This window comes from Hyperolius riggenbachi, chromosome 7 (assembly GCF_040937935.1).
Source record: "Hyperolius riggenbachi isolate aHypRig1 chromosome 7, aHypRig1.pri, whole genome shotgun sequence".
NCBI lineage: Eukaryota > Metazoa > Chordata > Amphibia > Anura > Hyperoliidae > Hyperolius > Hyperolius riggenbachi.
In genome coordinates, this window is record NC_090652.1 from 81,566,747 (window position 1) to 81,584,744 (window position 17,998).

General features: G+C 40.1%; 1 protein-coding gene across 1 annotated transcript in view; it reads left to right on the forward strand.

Annotated features, from left to right (window-relative positions):
- The window catches only part of LOC137524388 (uncharacterized), a 173,901-nt gene extending 158,600 nt beyond the window's left edge, over positions 1–15,301 (forward strand). The window contains exons 52-54 of the mRNA XM_068244164.1: positions 2,050–2,252; positions 10,279–10,382; positions 12,576–15,301. Coding sequence (XP_068100265.1) covers positions 2,050–2,252; positions 10,279–10,382; positions 12,576–12,721 — 453 coding nt within the window. The 3' untranslated portion in view covers positions 12,722–15,301. The remainder of the gene's footprint in view (positions 1–2,049; positions 2,253–10,278; positions 10,383–12,575) is intronic.
- Positions 15,302–17,998: the final 2,697 nt, after the last annotated feature.

The following is a 17,998-nucleotide window of genomic DNA, read 5'->3' on the forward strand; positions in this document are numbered from 1 at the left end:
ATCGTAGTTTGTAGGTGAAGTTTCAAATCTACGCTTACGAATTTACGGGTAGCGAAGAACCGATACGCGTAGCTTACGCCCACTATGCATAGTTAACAAGTGTATTGAGTAGAGAACTACGAATGCGTTACTCACGTCTAATTTTCCGCATTTGATTGTATGCTTACAAATGCACGCATTGGAATGGGGAATGTACGCATAGAAGAGTTCCCGGTAAAAGCATATAAAGAGTAATTAATGCATACAATGTTCTGCATACGGGCATAAGCATCCGCATAAACGACTCTTTCCACTACGCGTAAATGCATATGCGTAGTCTACGAAATGCATACGAAACGAACATTTGATTTCGAAGCCATAGTTTGGCAAAGCGTAATTGCGTAAAACTACGCGTAGTTCCAGCGTAGCAAAGTTGGCTGACTATGACCATCCCTGGATAGGAAGCCTGTTTCTCATTGCAGCTGTGGGATTAGATAAGACTCTGCTAATGGGTACACTCGGCATTTGCATAGTAAAAGAGAAGGGGGATAATGGGTGTCCCAACAATGCTTTTGGGGACATATGATGGACACTTAATGATATTGTGTGACTGGGGGGGCTGGCAACCACCATAGGGGGGGAAATTGCTGGGGGGGGGGCTGTGCTAGGGGGACCTCCATTGTAGCTAGAAGTGGCCCTGATTAAAGTGTATATGTATCATATTAGTTCTGACAATTCATAACAGGCGTTAAATGGCAACATAAGGATACTTTTTAAAAACTGTTCATTTGCAAAATGACTCATGAAGCATCAATGTTTTAAACCCATTTTTAAGTAAAACTAAAGTTTCGCTTTGAAGCAATTCTTAGTGAGTAGCCCTTACAATAAAAACAATTATGGGAAATGCTTTCTGAGTAAATGAAAAATGTGCAATCAGACTACAAGTCTGCTTTATGGGTTAAACTTGCAGTGTTCCCCAACCCTGTCCTCAAGGCCCACCAACAATGCATGTTTTGTGGAAATCCAATGAGGTAGTTAATCAGCTCTGCTGAGACACTAATTACCTCATCTGTGAATGTTTGTGGTTTTCTGCAAAACATGTCCTGTTGGTGGGCCTTAAAGGGAACCTAAACTGAGAGGGATTTAGATGTTTCCTTTTAAACAATACCAGTTGCCTGGCAGTCCTGCTGATCTCTATGACTGAAACAAGCATGCAACAAATCCAAGGATAAAAAGAACAAGGGTGCGCTTCTATGGTGTAAAGAGAAGAGTAGACCCGGCGCTAGCTGTAGCTTAGTGTGGCCCTTTAAGAGTATATTATGCCCACGGTGCCGCTCCCTTAGCTGAGTGGTTCCTGGCACCACTCAGCTAAGGGAGCGGCACCGTGGGCATAATATACTCTTAAAGGGCCACACTAAGCTACAGCTAGTGCCGGGTCTACTCTTCTCTTTACACCATAGGAGCGCACCCTTGTTCTTTTTATCTTTATACACCAGATTCCTGGCACCACCCAGCTAAGGGAGCGGCACTGTGGGCATAATATACTCTTAAAGGGCCACACTAAGCTACAGCTAGCGCCGGGTCTACACTTCTCTTTGATATGCAACAAATCCAGTCTGACTTCAGTCAGAGCACCTGATTTGCATGCTTGTTCAGTGGCTGTGGCTAAACATATTAGAGACACAGGATCAGCAGGAGAGTGAGACAACTGGTATTATTTTAAAAGGAAAAATCCATATCCTTCTCAGTTTAGGTTCCCTTTAAGGACAGGGTTGGGGAACTCTGGGTTAAAGTACCACTCTTGTAAAAATCGTAACATTTAAAATGCATGTGTATGCATTTGTATACAATATACTGGTACAAAAAAAAGAGTAAAGGGTTGAATGTGGGGTTATGGTGAGAACTACACTTAGGTGTTACTTTATTGTTCCCCCAAAACCAAGAGAACTACATCACTGACGTTCAGCCTCCCAATTCATCCAGGAAGGTGGTTCAATATTTAAGCACTAAGCAAATCATTTACACTAGATTAATTTAACTCAGTATATTTTTTTCTGTATCTTTTCTTAGGATCCATTACTTGCATCAAACGGCAAAGTCTTTGAAGCTATAACGGAAGCTGTAGCAACATACGTGTTTGTCACATATGATACGCTCTCTCCTGCAGAGATTACAGCCTGGATGAACAGAGCTTCAGTACTCTATGCATATCTCAATGCAACCTATTTAGAATTCATACCACTGGATGTGTCATGTGAACAACTTCAAGCTGTGTGAGTAAAGATTACAAAGCTTGGAGCGTAACAATGTTTCCTCTGTGTTTGTGAAGAGCAGGTTTTTAAAGAGAAACTCCGACCAAGAATTGAACTTTATCCCAATCAGTAGTTGATACCCCCTTTTCCATGAGAAATATATTCCTTTTCACAAACAGACCATCAGGGGGCGCTGTATGACTGATATTGTGGTGAAACCCCTCCCACAAAGAAATTCTGAGTACGTACTCTTGGCAGTTTCCTGTCTGTGAACCTTGCTGCATTGTGGGAAATAGCTGTTTATAGCTGTTTCCAACTGCCAAAAAAGCATGCAGCAGCTACATCACCTGCCAACTGTAAAAATGTCACCATGTGATAAATGTCAGAATGTGAATCAGGGATTTAAAAGATTTTACAATGGGCAAACACTGACTAAATCATTTATACATAATTATTGTAAAAATGAAGCACTTTTTTTTATTACATTATTTTCACTGGAGTTCCTCTTTAAGGGTGGGTTATAACTGTACATGGTGTTGGAGGCTTACGTAAATCATTTGTGCTGTCTTCAGTGAGAAGGCAATGGACTATTCTCTGGGCCATCATTCTAAAGCAGAGGCGTAGCTATGGGGGGGCAAGAGGGGACATATGTCCCCGGGCAAAGCACTGTGAGGGCACTCAGCACAGAAGCTGCACCCCCATGTGTGTGACAGGTCTGCCCAAAGTGCCCCTGCTTCTATCCGTCCTTCTGCATTGGAGAGCAGAAACGTTAACAGTAGCAGAAAAAGTGGGGCACATCTGGCTATCTAAAAGGGGGCACATCTGCCTATCTAATGGAGCCAGGATCAACAGGGATATATGAGGGTGCAGGCTAGTTTTGTACTTTATTTTCGGGTTAATCTCAAAGGACGTATGTTGTTTTTCAACCCAAATAACCGTGTAATTATGTAACATCTAGCTATCTATAGGGGGGCACATCTGGCTATCTTAACAGGAGGAAGGGGGCACATATGGCTATCTATATGGAGAAAGGGTGCACATCTTTCTGTCTAAACAACATTTGACCCCACCCCTGACTACAACCACATTCTGATGTGTGGCCATGCCCATATTGTCCAAAGGGGGGCACAAATACTGTCTGTGTCCCCGGGTGCTGAAAACCCTAGCTATGCCTCCATTCTCACGAGAAGATCAGATGATGCAGTCTCCTTAGTGACAGCCCTGGCCATTTGTTGTAATGACAACAAGAGAAGCAGGAGTAGTGGGGCAGAGGGAGCTGGTTGTTTTGGTTCTGGTCCAGAAGTGCTTGTTTCTTGACTGCTCAGAGGCATCTTTATGGGTTTATTTTCAAATGGAGCCTGTGTTTGTATTCATACAAATAAATGCAAAACAAAAAAGAGTCTACAAAATGTTTTTTCTAACTCCTGCCTAGCAATGAAATCAGTTAAGTTTTAGGTGTCGTTTCCACTATTGCTGTGCAGAATCGCCTGGATTCCACCGCTGATGAAATCGCATGCAGGTGCGGTTTTTTATGCGTTATTTTACGCGATTACGCATGCGATTTTGCATAGGTTAGGCTATATGCATTTTTAACCATGTCACTGCCTGTGTTAATTTACATTGGTTCCTATGCGGAATCGCACGCGTAATCGCGTAAAATAACGCGTAAGAAAAACACATGCGATTTCCCTATTAAATACATTGCATGCGATTTGCATGCATTCCACTGGCAGGCGAATTCTGCGGCTCTTTTGTGCGTTTTTTCACCGCTGAAAAAAACGCACCTCAACAACGCTACAGTGGAAACAGGCCCATCCACTTGCATTACATGTGCGAATCCGCATGCGTTGGACGCATGCGGATTCGCGATAGTGGAAACGAGCCCTTAAAAAGCTTCCCTGTGGAGCAATGGCTTTTACCTAGTGATGATCGTTAGCTGCTAATTATCATTATGTGAAATTTTGGGTAAATTTTCACAATTTCGGCCATATGTAATTACAATTTGGACATTCAATTGATTGTGTGCAATCCATTAGTAATTTTGCATAAATAAAGACCTTGTCATTTTTATTTTTTTTTAAATGACCACATTTTTTCAAATAAATGACCGTTTTTTCTTTGTCTTTTTAAAATTGAGTTTCTCAAAAACTACAAGGTCTTTTAGAAAAATAATTTTTTGACTTGTTCTCACTATTCCCCTTAACATACAGCAATTTTGCTGATGGTAGCATGTATGGGGGCTTTGCAATTAAACGTTAAATTGTGCACAAAATTATGCAAAAATTACACAACTTTATGGTTCCTGATTATGTTTACATACGACATTAGTTACGTTTTTCCTGAAATTTTGCTTAACAATTTTGCATCTAAATTGCGAATTTTAATGCAAAATTACGATTATGTGAAATGCGTGCGCATCACTACCTTTACCTAACACTCTGTATCACAGCCGCTACCCACTTTCTCGCAAACTGCTCAGAGACATATCCAAGCACAGACCTCATGTATCTGACATAGTGAGGCTTAAAGGGAAGTTTAAGTGCCATGTAATATGGTGAGAGAGACGTCTATGTACAGAGCCAAGCACACAAACAAATACGCTGTGCTGGTATGCTTCTTTCTCTGCCTGAAAGAGTTAAACATAAGCATTGCAAATTACAGTTTTTCTCCAGTCGGATTGAGTCGGACTATAGTGTCCTTCACTGATAGTAATTACAGCTTTCCTAGCAGAGAACAATGCTTCCTAGAGTAGGGGATAGATAAAAAGGAAAATAGTTCATGATTTCAGCACTCTGAGACACAGGACAGACTGTTTCATTGAGCTGACACAACATAATAATCTACTTTTTTAAGTTTTTAAACATAACATAAATCTGTAGGATATCTTAAAGACATTTTTTTAAAAGTAGGAGGATAGATACAATTGTTTATATTATGAGTTCTTTTTCACTTAAAAAGAAACTCCAGTGAAAATAATGTAATAAAAAAGTGCTTCATTTTTACAATAATAATGTATAAATGATTTAGTCAGTGTTTGCCCATTGTAAAATCTATTAAATCTCTGATTTACATTCTGACATTTATTACATAGTGACATATTTACTGTTGGCAGGTGATGTAGCTGCTGCATGTTTTTTTTGGCAGTTGGAAACAGCTGTAAACAGCTATTTCCCACAATGCAGCAAGGTTCCTAGACAGGAAACTGCCAGGAGTATGTACTCAAGAGTTTCTTGTGGGAGGGGTTTCACCACAATATCAGTCATACAGCGCCCCCTGATGGTCTGTTTGTGAAAAGGAATAGATTTCTCATGTAAATCAGCTACTGATTGGGATAAAGTTCAATTCTTGGTCAGAGTTTCTCTTTAATTTTAACTTTAAAGGACCACTATCGCAAAAAAAAGTAGGTAGTTATAGTCTGACAGAACCTGAACAGTGGGTTAACTGACAAAATAGTAAGATACCAGCCAGCCTCCCTACTCCCATGCACACTATTTTGTCAGTTAGACTTTGCAACTGACTTTTCAACAGCATTTCAGGAAATGTTGTTTAAAACAAAGAAAACCCTGAGAATTCCCCAAGAAAAGATGGATTGGCCCAAAACCTGTCGGTTTTGTCAGATTTTTACTACCTACTTTTTTGCGATAGTGGTCCTTTAAAGAAAACCTGAACTGAAAATTAAAAGTCAAAATAAACATACACAAGTCATAACTACCTCCCGTGTAGTCTACTCCTCAATCTCTTTCTCCTCTCCGGCATCCTGTTTGTCCACTGTGATCAATGGAATTCTTCGTCCTCCATTTTGAAAATGGCCATTTCCCCATAACAACTTTCTGGTCAGCACACTGTTAAACTGTAACATCGCCCACTTGAGACATAGGGAAACATAGACATTACTGGGCACATCAGTTGTCCACTCAGCTATAACTGACAGCAACTGACATATAACTGACAGTAACTGATATATTTCAATTCTGACAAAATGTTGTCAGAACTGGAAGGGATCATTGTCAGAAGCAAATGGTGAGCTTCTGAGAGAGACTGATGGCAAGGTAACTATTTAATGTTCATTTAAAGTTACCTCATGTGTTTATTTTAAATAATTTTACTCAGTACAGGTTCCCTTTAACAACGATTGGCTGATAAGGCGGTCTGTACATGACATCAGCTTTAGCAACGACACACTTGGCAATGCTTAACTGGCTGATGGAACTTACAGAAGGAAACGTACAAGAAGTGTGCTGGGTGGAATTACAGCCTGGCAAAATTACAGGACACCTGATGTAAGAGGAGTATGGAGGCTGCTATATTTAATTACTTTTAAACAACGCACTTTGCCTGGCTGCCCTGCTAATCCTCTGCCTCTAATAGTCTAAACCATAGACCCTGAACAAGCATGCAGACCAGGGGATCTGACTGAAGTCTGATTGGATTAGCTGCATGCTTGTTTCAAGTGTGTGATTCAAACACTAATGCAGCCAAAGAGATCAGCAGGACTGCCAGGCAACTGGTATTTTTTAAAAGGAAATAAATATGGCAGCCTCCTTATTCCTCTCACTTCAGGTTCCCTTTACAGAACACTTTCTGTGGAATTTCTCCTTAGATGGAATCGAAAATACCACTGTGGAATCAGTTCTGTGGAAACTACCTACTCACTTCTAGTCAGCAAATGTTTTCTATTTATAGTTGAACTTTTGGCTTTGTCTGCATACCTATGTCCTTGGTGATAGATTCTCAGCACCATTTAAGTGGACTGTTAACACCCAGTTAATCCATTCTGTTAAAGAGGAGCTGTCAGCCATACTATCTCAGAAAAAAAAACACATATATAAGTAGATAAACACTTGCTCTACTTACATAACATATGTATTGCTTGTCCACATTTTGATTTTAGTGATTTTTCTTCAGTAAAAAAATGAAAAAATCCTTCTTAGCATTTTGCATTTTAACTGTGGCTATTTTGAAGCCAATCCTGATGTCATTTCCTCCCTTACTCTCCTCTGCCTGATTGTGTATGCATTTCCCGCCCTCCACTATAGAAAGTGCATTGTCTCAGCATGAGAAATATTGGCCAATCAGAGAGGAACAGAGGTGTGGGAGGGGAAAACAGGAGGGAAAGAGGCTTTAGCCAATAAGGCTGCATTAGTTAATTCTGAGGGGAAAGTTAAGAAGCAAAGAAGGACAACCCAACATGCCCTGCAGCTTCCTTTTTGTGTACCAAATTTTGTGTGTACCAGATAAGAGTCAGGTAAACTGGGGAATGATCATTTATAAACAAGAAAAGTAATAGTGATTTTAACTTTTGGATTGCCTGGTTAGCACCCCTATTACTTGTTTACCAGATACAAATAAAGAATTATTTTTTTAATTTTATACCCGACAGTTACACTTTAAGTTCCATATCCACAAAGTTTCCACTCCTCCATAATCACTATGATCCCTGACACCCCCATTTCCCCTAAACCAAACGTCACTTTATGCCCTTTGCGTAAGAGATAATCTAGGAGGGAGGGGCCTGGTGGATGCTAGCCCTAAACAAATCTTACTAAAAAAAGCCGGGTGACCACCAGCGGTGGGCAAAACCTGCTATCTTATCTATGGCCCCATTTCATCTTAATCCATTTCTGGTCCTTACCTTATGGTGTAATACATTACATTATCCCTGACTCTTCACCTAAGCTTAACCCACTGTAAGCTTTCTTCCGAACTAGGCACCTCTAGCTTAACCTAATATTTTTGTATAGCCATAACCAATAATTCTAGCTGAATTCTAACACTAACAACCTCTAACCCTAAAGTGTTTTGACCATTATTATGCCCAATAGCATTCATATTTCCTGGTTAGAGAGTCCAGGTAATTGGTAATGGTTTTTTTTTTCACTTTTCACCAAAAGTAGCTCTTGCTACCTAGTCTTTAAAATGAACATAAGGGCCCTTATTCAATTCATGTTTTCTCCTAGGAGATCTGTAATGCTTGTGTGCATAAGCGATACTGTCTGTTTACAAATCTCAAGTGTAATGCTTGGGGTTAAACTTTGACCACCCAGAGCAACAAGGCTGGTAGCTAAATAATGGAAGAGGTTACACAGGCTGCCCAGAGCAACTGCAGCTCTGGGTTTCCGATATCACTACAAATAAGACACAATGGCAGCGCAGTGTGATGTTGCGCTGCCTTTGCGATAGCAAACATTCAGACAGGTACGAGACAGGACTAGATTAGAGCATAACTAGTAGCAACCGCAGCTCACAGTCACGTCCACAGAAGCAGAGTGAGCAGGCTAACAACAGTCACCAGCAAGCATCCACACAGGCAAAACTACAGGAAAGAACGTAACTAATAGCAACTGCAGCCTATCAGTTATGTTCCAAAAACTAGAGTAGCAGGAACACTACCAGTCACCAACGTGGTGATGGCAGAATCCAAGCTATCAGGATAATGGACTTCACTGACCCACCGCGAATGCAGCGAACGTCCATCAGGCATGAAAACAAGGCAATACACAATAATACAGAAAAATAACAAACGGCTCAACTAACGGATAAATATATATTAGCAAGTCTGCATATATATTTATCAAGAAACTAGCTAAAGCACAAGTAACAAGATCGCATTGAACTACAATAACAGAACTATACAGAGTAGCACAGTGCCCAGCAGACAGACTTTTATGCTGGCACCAGCCAATGGATGCAAGCATGCAAATTTCCACACAGCTGAATGGTAATCATTCAATCCTGAGCTGGCTTGATTACCATTTGCTAGCTGGTTGTGAATGCAAAGGACTCCCATAGGAAATACATGCAGTATTATGTAACAACACGCCTGCAGGAAATCCAGGGCTATCTGGCCACAGCTCAGCTGTAGCAAGCAATTGGTGGAATGATGACAGCATCCTGAGCTGCCCAGAACTACAGAGCAATTGCAAATGACAATGTGACTCATTGCGAATGCACATTTAAAGGCAGGCAGACAAGCCAGAACTGTCCGTTCGTGGCTCCACCGCAACGGACAGAACACGCCACAGGAGGAATCCTTACAAGATCATTTTTCATCTCTCTGCAAGTACCAAATAGTAGGTGAACAAGTACTGTAATACTGTGGATAAAAAGTGAATTGAATAAGGGCCAAAGTGTCCCCTTGAATGGCATAAGGACTGAATATTAGCCATATTTCCCTATCAGTATTCTCACATGGGACTCCACTGATGCCCAGTTGGTCATTGTTGTTAGCTGGACATCTATGCAGGCTCAAGAGGCTAGGGGTAGGCAAGCGAGTTATGATGATAGAACAAGTTAAGAGGTGAAAGTTAGACACAACAGTGCCGGTAGGAGGTTAGATCTAGAAGAAGAACATTGAATTAAGATAGGATAAATTAAAGAGTTAAAGTCAGGAACATGGCATAACGCATTAGATAAGCACTAGGAAAATCCCAGAGGGCTTGGTTAGGGAAGTCAGAAGGTGAGGGTCATGCACAGCGGGGTGGAAAGAATTTAGGATTCAGAGAAAGCTAGGGTAGTAGGCTAGGGTTAGAAGGTGAAGGTCAGGCATAGGTGTGTGGGGAAGAGATTAGGCTTAGGGATAGGTTAAAAGGTGAGATTGTGGTAAAAAAAAGAAGTGAAAGTCAGATGCAAAAATTTTGGCAGGAGATTAGGAATAGATAGAGTGATAGCAAGCCCTTGGGGTTAAGATAAGGAGGGATAAGTAGGAGCAAAATATCTGGAAGAATAGAACAACTATTCAGAAATACGGTTTTATCAGATTGTGTACTTGAAAACTGTCCAGATCAGATTATAACAAAACAAACTGAGACAAAATAATGTCTTCCCATTTCTACTGCCCCAAATCTCCTGCTTATAAAAAAAACAAGGTGCCCTATTTCCAGGTGCTAGGCTCTAGCAACAGCTTATTGGAGATGTTGTTCTCTTTATCAGCCTGAAGAAGTGGGAACCTAGTCCCGAGAAACACATTGCAAACAATTTACATAGTCACCTATAAAGTGTGTGAGCCTGACGTATATATTATAAAGTGCCATGTGTTTTTATCTTGCAGCTGCGGTGGCCTGCAAAAAGCTAAATCATCTCTCTCACAGGGGAAACAACAGGGTGTATCAAACTTCATTCTAGGTTATCTGAAATACAAATATGACAATGATGGTAAGTGTAATGAGGCAAGCTGAGAAATGCCTTGTTCAATCTTTAATATCTATACAGAATAGAACAGTATTTATATTTAGTTATGATATCAACATGCTCAACAGAAGCTTTAATCTAAAGCTATATATGCCAGTGATGTATCTGGGTAAAACAGTGCCCATGGCAAACACTGAAATTGCTCCCCCTCAGCCCAAAGCAGAGCCTCTTTCTCCCATAATTACATTATCCATTATCACCCTCACAGGTTGAGCAACACCTTCATACAAACATACACATATGAAAAAATTAAGTAGTCACATGCATCCAAGTAATTAATCATCTAGTCACATTACCGCTAATAAAGATATTAAGTATTCACAAGTATCCAGATAAAATAATGGTAGTTATGGTAGCCCCCCTCCCCTCAGCATAGGTAGCTTTGATAGCCCTCCTCCCCCTCACTATAGGTAGCTATGGAAGCCCCCTCCTCCTCAGTACAGGCAGCTAAGGTAGCCCCTCCCCCTCGGTACAGGCAGCTATGGTAGCCCCCTCAATATAGGCAGCTCTGGTAGCCTCCCTCCGCCCTGCCCGTGCTGCAGACCTCAGATCAACGGTGATCAGAAGACAGAAGAGTGGCCAGCCGGCACGAAGAGAAGTTCAAATACAGGACATGATTAATGATGTTACTTCCTGCATTTGAAGTTCACCTTGAACTTGTCACTGTTTGCCACTGGACGCTCTTCTGTCTTGTGGTCGCCGTTGATCTGAGGTCTGCATTGTGTTGGGGAGGCGGCCGTTGCCATGCCTGCATCCCTACAGATATACACACCCTGAGTTAAACTCAGGGTTACTTCCTGTGCTAGGAATACTGGGAAAATTTACATGGTAGTGGTCTGTCGCTTAGAGACCCACTCACCAAATTCTCAGAGCTCTTCTAACAGGAAGGGGTGAGGCACAGGTGTTATACTGAAGAAGGGGCTGTCTTCAGAAGTGCTGCCGGTGGAGTGACCAGGAAGAACTGAGATCCTGAACTAGGATGGGCTGCTGAGAAGGGCAGCATAAAAATATAAGTTGGTAGGTATAACCCTTTCATCCTGCAGTTATTTTTTTTTTGGCTCAGACTTACACTTTAATCTATATGCCCAAAAAAATTAGCAACTGCACCCATGCTTAAAGGATACCACAACTGAAAATAAGATTGCGGCAGTGTGTGGGGGAGTACAAGTAAATACCTTCAGCTATTCCTGCCCCCTCCATCTGCCTCCATTTCTCTAATATTCCACTCCACTGCCTACCCTGGGCTGCGTGTGCGCTCCATTACAATAAGCGTCACATGATTATCATGTGACGCTTAGTGTAATGGAGCGCACCCGCAGCCCAGGGGAGGCAGCGGAATCAGCATGCTTCTGAGCCGAACACGATGCGCCAGCCAGAAGTGAAGAGGGGATGACATACTGCGCGCACAGGGCGCAGTATGTACAGGTCATAGGTAAAGAAAGTCGCCGGGCACCGGGAGGAATATTAGAGGAACGGAGGCAGATAGAGGGGGGCAGGAGGAGCTGAAGGTATTTACTTGTACTCCCCCACACACTGCCACAATCTTATTTTCAGTTGTGGTATCCTTTAACAATCAATCTACTTTACTTTCGTTCGAGTGTTATAAAGCAAATTAAAATCTACAATGGAAGGTACGGTTTGGCTTACCTTCAGTAAAGATACTGGGTGATTCAGTACCAAAATACTTTATTTACCTAAATCATTTTGTGGCTGATTCGATCTGAGTCTGCTCTGGAGGTAAGCCCACCCTCACATTGCATTTTAGGTTTTTAATCATTTTTTTTTAATCACTTGGATGTCTGTTTCCCAGCATTTACTTGGCTACCTTAGTTGAGAGGTTAGTGTTTTATGGAGTTTTAGCCCCCTAATGTCCCTTTTTCTAGAGTGTGGCCAGCAGCTGCGGTTACCCCAGATCCAAATGAGAATAGATTAGTTCACCTCATAATCAAGTCTAGTGATTTCCTATGTGATTCATCCAATTTTATGAACACAATACTACATTCCTATTGTCTCATACGTGTTCAGAATTATTGCACCGTATTGGCTCCTGGTTTATTTCTCCTGAGGTTTCCTTAGCACTTGTACTTATTATTTTATATGGCTTTGGACTCTACATATAACCGATTTTATTTTCCTCTCTCTCTCTTTTCTCTGAAGGAGCTGCATGTACTTCAAACAGTCAATCAGTAGGAATTTGGATATCAAATTATTTGGGAGGATATTGCAGCCTTATTACCTTTGACAAAATGAACTCAATTTATCCAACTCTAGACACCGTAAGTTATGGAGTAATGTGTCCCTAACCCTAAGACCAGACTAGACCACAGCTGAAATGTTCTACGGGAAGATTAAATGTCATCCTCTTTCTTTCTTTACTCCTGCCACCAATGCTGTAATGGTCTCCAGGGATGTGCTGTAGATTGACAGTTAAATTCCTGGATTTTCTTTCTTCCTTGCTGGGAACTGAGCAGTGTCAATGTGGTTATTCAGTGAGTAGCTTTAAAAACATAACTTAGAGGTTGCACTCTTATTGGGATGTAAAATGTACCTGGTTGAAAATGATAAACAGACTAATTAATAGGTACGTTGTTTAGCATGGCAAAGCCTCTTTTAAAAAAAAAAAACCATGAGCAATACATGCTTGAAAAAAAATGAGTGTTACAAGACACGATCATTTTATTTTTGAATGTTAGAAGTTTAATTACTCAGTTCTTATAGCCTTCAAAGGACCTTAATGGGAATATCCCTTTGCTGAAGTTGCTTACATTTATAGCAATGGCTGTTATGGACTCATTCAAGTCACTTCCTCTTAAAAAAAAAGGCGGCAGGAGACTGGACTCATATTCTGCCTCAATGTCCAACACTGTAATTCCAACGTGAGCATTTCAAAGCCTTAATTTCAATCAGCTCTGTAGGAGAGAGAGAGAATGGGCTGTGCAGCTCATGCTCCTTATTGGAAATTAGTCATTCTACTTAAGTCATGAGAAAGAATTTGCTAACGTCAATATTAACTGACTTGCAACAGAGCCATTCAAACCCAGAACATATTGCTCAATTAACCTAGCAGCTGTTTGATTCACCAGCAGATAGAGGCTTTAATTGGCTTTATTTAGTCCCTTACCTGAGTGGAAAGTCATGTTAGTAGTTTTTGTTCTTTTATAAGTGGCTGATAATGCAAAAATAACTATTCACAAGGATATTTTATGCAGACAGTAATGGCAGACTACTCTGACCTATTGATTAAGAACAAGAATGCCTTGAGCTTCATAAACATTTGGGCAATGATTCTTATCTATACCCCATCATGGAATACAATAGCTTTACCTTCACTCAGGTTAGCCAAATTGCATCCATCTGGTGCTGAAGATACTGTAACCATAAAAATGTCACTGACAGTGGCTTGAGACTTTGTGGAGTCTTGCAAATAGAAACAACACAGAAAAGCCAAAACAACAATTTTCTCCAATGAGTTATCTTGAGTAAAGAATGTTCGTGTCTGTAAAATTTGTTAAGAGTGCTTCCTTTCAAGGTACCGTCCATCCCAGGTTTGAATTGTTAGACCTCTTCTTGTCTTTAGTGCACTGCATTTAGTTTAATCAGTAGCAAAGTTGTGTCATGTATAGATTCCACCTTTTGTCTGCTGCTCTCTTCCACCTGATTGTCATCTATGTTGTCACTGCGAAGAACACTCCCAGCGTCTTGTGAAGACAGAGCTTGAATGCCTATACAGTATATTCCTATATCCTGACATCCATTACTACTGCTGGCACAGGGAAAGTCAAGTAACCCATCATTGGGCTCTATTCATAAAACATTTGCGGTAAAAAAAAATCTTGGAGGGAAAACACAGCATCGGTATTTTAGACTTTTGTGTGCTAATTCATAAAAATGTTTACACTTGTGATAATAGGTCTGGGAATTCCCGCACTAAACTGGCAGTACTGGCTGAGTTGTTACATTTGCTGGCTGAGTTGATACATTTTCTCCTGCAGAGACAGCATTAGTATAAAGGAGGCAGCCCCAGCATCCCTTTACATGTGCATTTTTCTGCCTCTCCTCCTGAATCTGCACTGAATCTGTCTATTAGTCTTCCTAATCAATCTATTAAATTGCTGCAGCTTAGAAGAAGTTCCAGAAATGTTACACATGCAGGCTTTCTGATGTGAAATTTATCTGAAAACAGTTACCCAAGGGGTTAAAAAAAACACAGCCTTGGTATTCCGGAATGCCTTGTCTGCTCTCCTCTCACTGCAGCTGCCTGGGAGGTCTGTCTCTCCATTAGCTTGCCTGTTATTGTTGGCTTATCGCCTTATCTAAACAGCCGGGTTTCTCCGCACACATTCCGCCTGCTCTAATCTTTATGAATTAACCTTTAGTGACATGTGTTGTGATAATCTCCGCACAAGGCGGTAATTTCCCGCACTGCACAGGAATGTCAGATTTTCATGCGGAAACAGCCTTTATGAATGCCCACTTTGCTAAATGGTCGGGAAAGTCAGCTGTTTTGAGCGGAAAACTTGTGGTAAAGTTTTATGAATAGAGGCCATTGTGTGATTACTTCACTATCGCACCTCTGTAAACCCTTATGTGTATTTAACCAATGTAAATAAACTCACCCATGCAACATATGACGTCCTGGGGTCAAATTTAATATATTGCCCACAAAATACACATTTCGCTTAATGATTACATAACTGTGTGTCTGTATGGATTTTAATACTGGACATAATAATGGGAGTGTTATATCAGTCTTTTATTTCTGCATGTAATTTTGAGTAAGAAAATAAATCAAATATTGTACACTTGTTCACTACCTGTAATCCCTAAAACAGTGTGCCAGCATCTCTTTCATCTATACTTTTTGTCTTTTTTGTGGCTGTCTACTTGCTTTTAATAAATATTCATTGAAAAAAAAACTTGTTTGTCGATCGTTCATGTTGTCTTTGTGTTGTTTCTTTAGTATATGCTTATGTGTTGCGTTAGATGTGTCTAATACAACTAACCCATTTGCTACTGGTTAAACTAAACAAAGACTGAAAACTAGGTAGGGCGGAAACTAACTAACCTGGTTTGGGGTTAAGGAAAAAGCTAATAATTCATATTCTTTCGAGGTATACCTTGTACCAAATCATGCAACTGAGGCTAATACTTGTTGGGTGTTTGTTATATTTATATTATATAATCAGTTTCTTATTTTATTTCTAATATTATGCTTACTATTTACATAATACTAATCACACTTATGCATGATTAGACCCTTTGTACTTTTTTCAAGTGTATTTTGCATCAGAAAGCTATGGAGGCTGCCATATTGACTTCCTTCAAATGAAGGTTAGTGCCCTGACTGTAAGCCTGTCCCTCTGGCAAAAATAACGTCAAGTAAGTATATAGCTCAGCAAGATGTTTTGAATTAGGATGATACCATTTATTGGCTAACTTAAAAAATATAACAGCTTTTGGTTACTGTGCCTTCATTACATCTGGAATCCTGAATGCTGACAAGTTGTTAATGCGCACAGCTATATACATGCAACATCAAAATAGGCAGTGTAGTGACATGTATTTGTTTCCAAAAGAGTCCATGTATCCCCTTTTGATGTTGCATGTATATAGCTGTGCGCATTAACAACTTGTCAGCATTTAGGATTCAAGTCAGATGAAGGCACAATAGCCGAAAGCATACTCTTATATTTTTTAAGTTAGCCAATAAATGGTATCCTTTTGATTGAAAACGTCTTGCTTTTACTGATGGCTAACAGAATACAATATTCTACTGCTACAGTATAGCTCAGCTGTCTCAACTTTCACAGTCTACCTGTTTGTTGCAGAGGATCAGCATTGCAGACCAGAAACAGCGAGTTTTTAGAAAGAGATCAAGATGGCTCCATCTATAGCTCTCTAAAGTTAGGTTTACTGTAAAGCAGGAGGTGATCAGGCTCAGGTCATTTTACACCTTCCTCACTACCCAAAGCTTGAGAACTCCACAAATGGCTAACCGGCCCATACACGATATAACAAAAATGTTTGATTTTCACGTTTATTCCATCTAAATGATCGAATCGAAAGAAAGTTGAAAATATTTTATTTTTTTTTATCAAGAAATTCGAACGATTATCCCATTTTTTCGAGAAAAATCTGACCGGACATGCTGGAAAAATCTTTAAATTCGATCTAATAGAATAATCAAACTAAATTATCTAATAGAAACAAATGCAAAATTGTACCATGTATGGGCACCTTAAGCAAAATAGTCCTCCTGGCTATATCAGTTATTGCAATGAATATTTGGTTACTGTCTGCCCCTCGATGATTCTCTGCTTTGAAAAAGGGCTGCATTTCTACTACTGAAAACACCACAGTCCTGATTCAGTTAACAATGTTCTTCCATAATAATTTTTCTCATCTTTTCTACAAAATGCCTGTTAAGCAACTAGCAAGTGAAAAAGTGCTAAAAAGTAGGAAGTAAAAGTATAGCAAACCTAATTTAATTTGAAGCAGCATATATTACTTTTGTGCTTGCAGAGACAACTCATGGTAACAGTACCGGCATTACCGCAGCAGTGTACCGCAAGTTAACATGCGCTTATAACACATGTTACCATAGCAACGCTCACAGTGCTTGAGTACCGCGGGCGCACTAATAGCGTAAATTGCGGAACACTGCTGTGGTAGTATGTGCAAGGCAATATTACTGCTACTTTAGTGCATCAGGCCCAAAATCTCCTGTGAGAAAATGTAATTCAACAGTGCCCTTTGTATCATGGATTGAGTGTATATGGACTTAAAGCATCTTTTTTTTTTTAACCCACTACAGTGATCAGCAACTTCAGTGCATGTTTAACTAGTAAAAATATTAGCTATCTCGTTTCTGATGGACTACATTCCTAAATATGCAATAATGAAGACAACCACCAATCAATTGACTATTTCTGTTAGGTATATAAAAGTGTAGAGTAGTAAGGAATACATGTTTTTGCTATCTGAAAATATGCCTTCAAACAAGTACGGTACATTTACATAGATGCACGTAGACCAGATTATGACTTGTCTTTCCCCTTTCATGACTGTCAAATCCTCCATACTTACAACAGATTTAAACATGTAAAAATGTCCCTTTTTAATTTAGCAGAAGGTATGAAAAGAGTGAAATGTAGAGCTAGTTTGGGATGATTTACAATTTTTATAGCATACATTTTGTCATAGACATCTATTATCTTTTCCCAAATGGACTTTAGCCAGGGGACATTCCCTCAACAAGAGAAGATTTGATCCTATGTGAGCTTTAGACCGCCAACAGATATCTGTAGAATCCTTAAAATAGGATTAACCACCAACAAATAATTTTAGAATTTTCCTCCGGCATGTTTAAAGTTGTAAAACATTCATGTACCACTGACCTCAAAGATTTAGACCCATCCTCAGTCATACCATAAGATCTTTATTCCACTCCCTGCAGGATCCCACACAACTATGATATAATATGGTTCTCAGCCTCCTAGGGCTTTTAAATGCAGTTAACCAGTTCTATGGATCTTGGCGATTCTTAAAACTCTATACAAAGTTGCTTCCTTCACACCCAA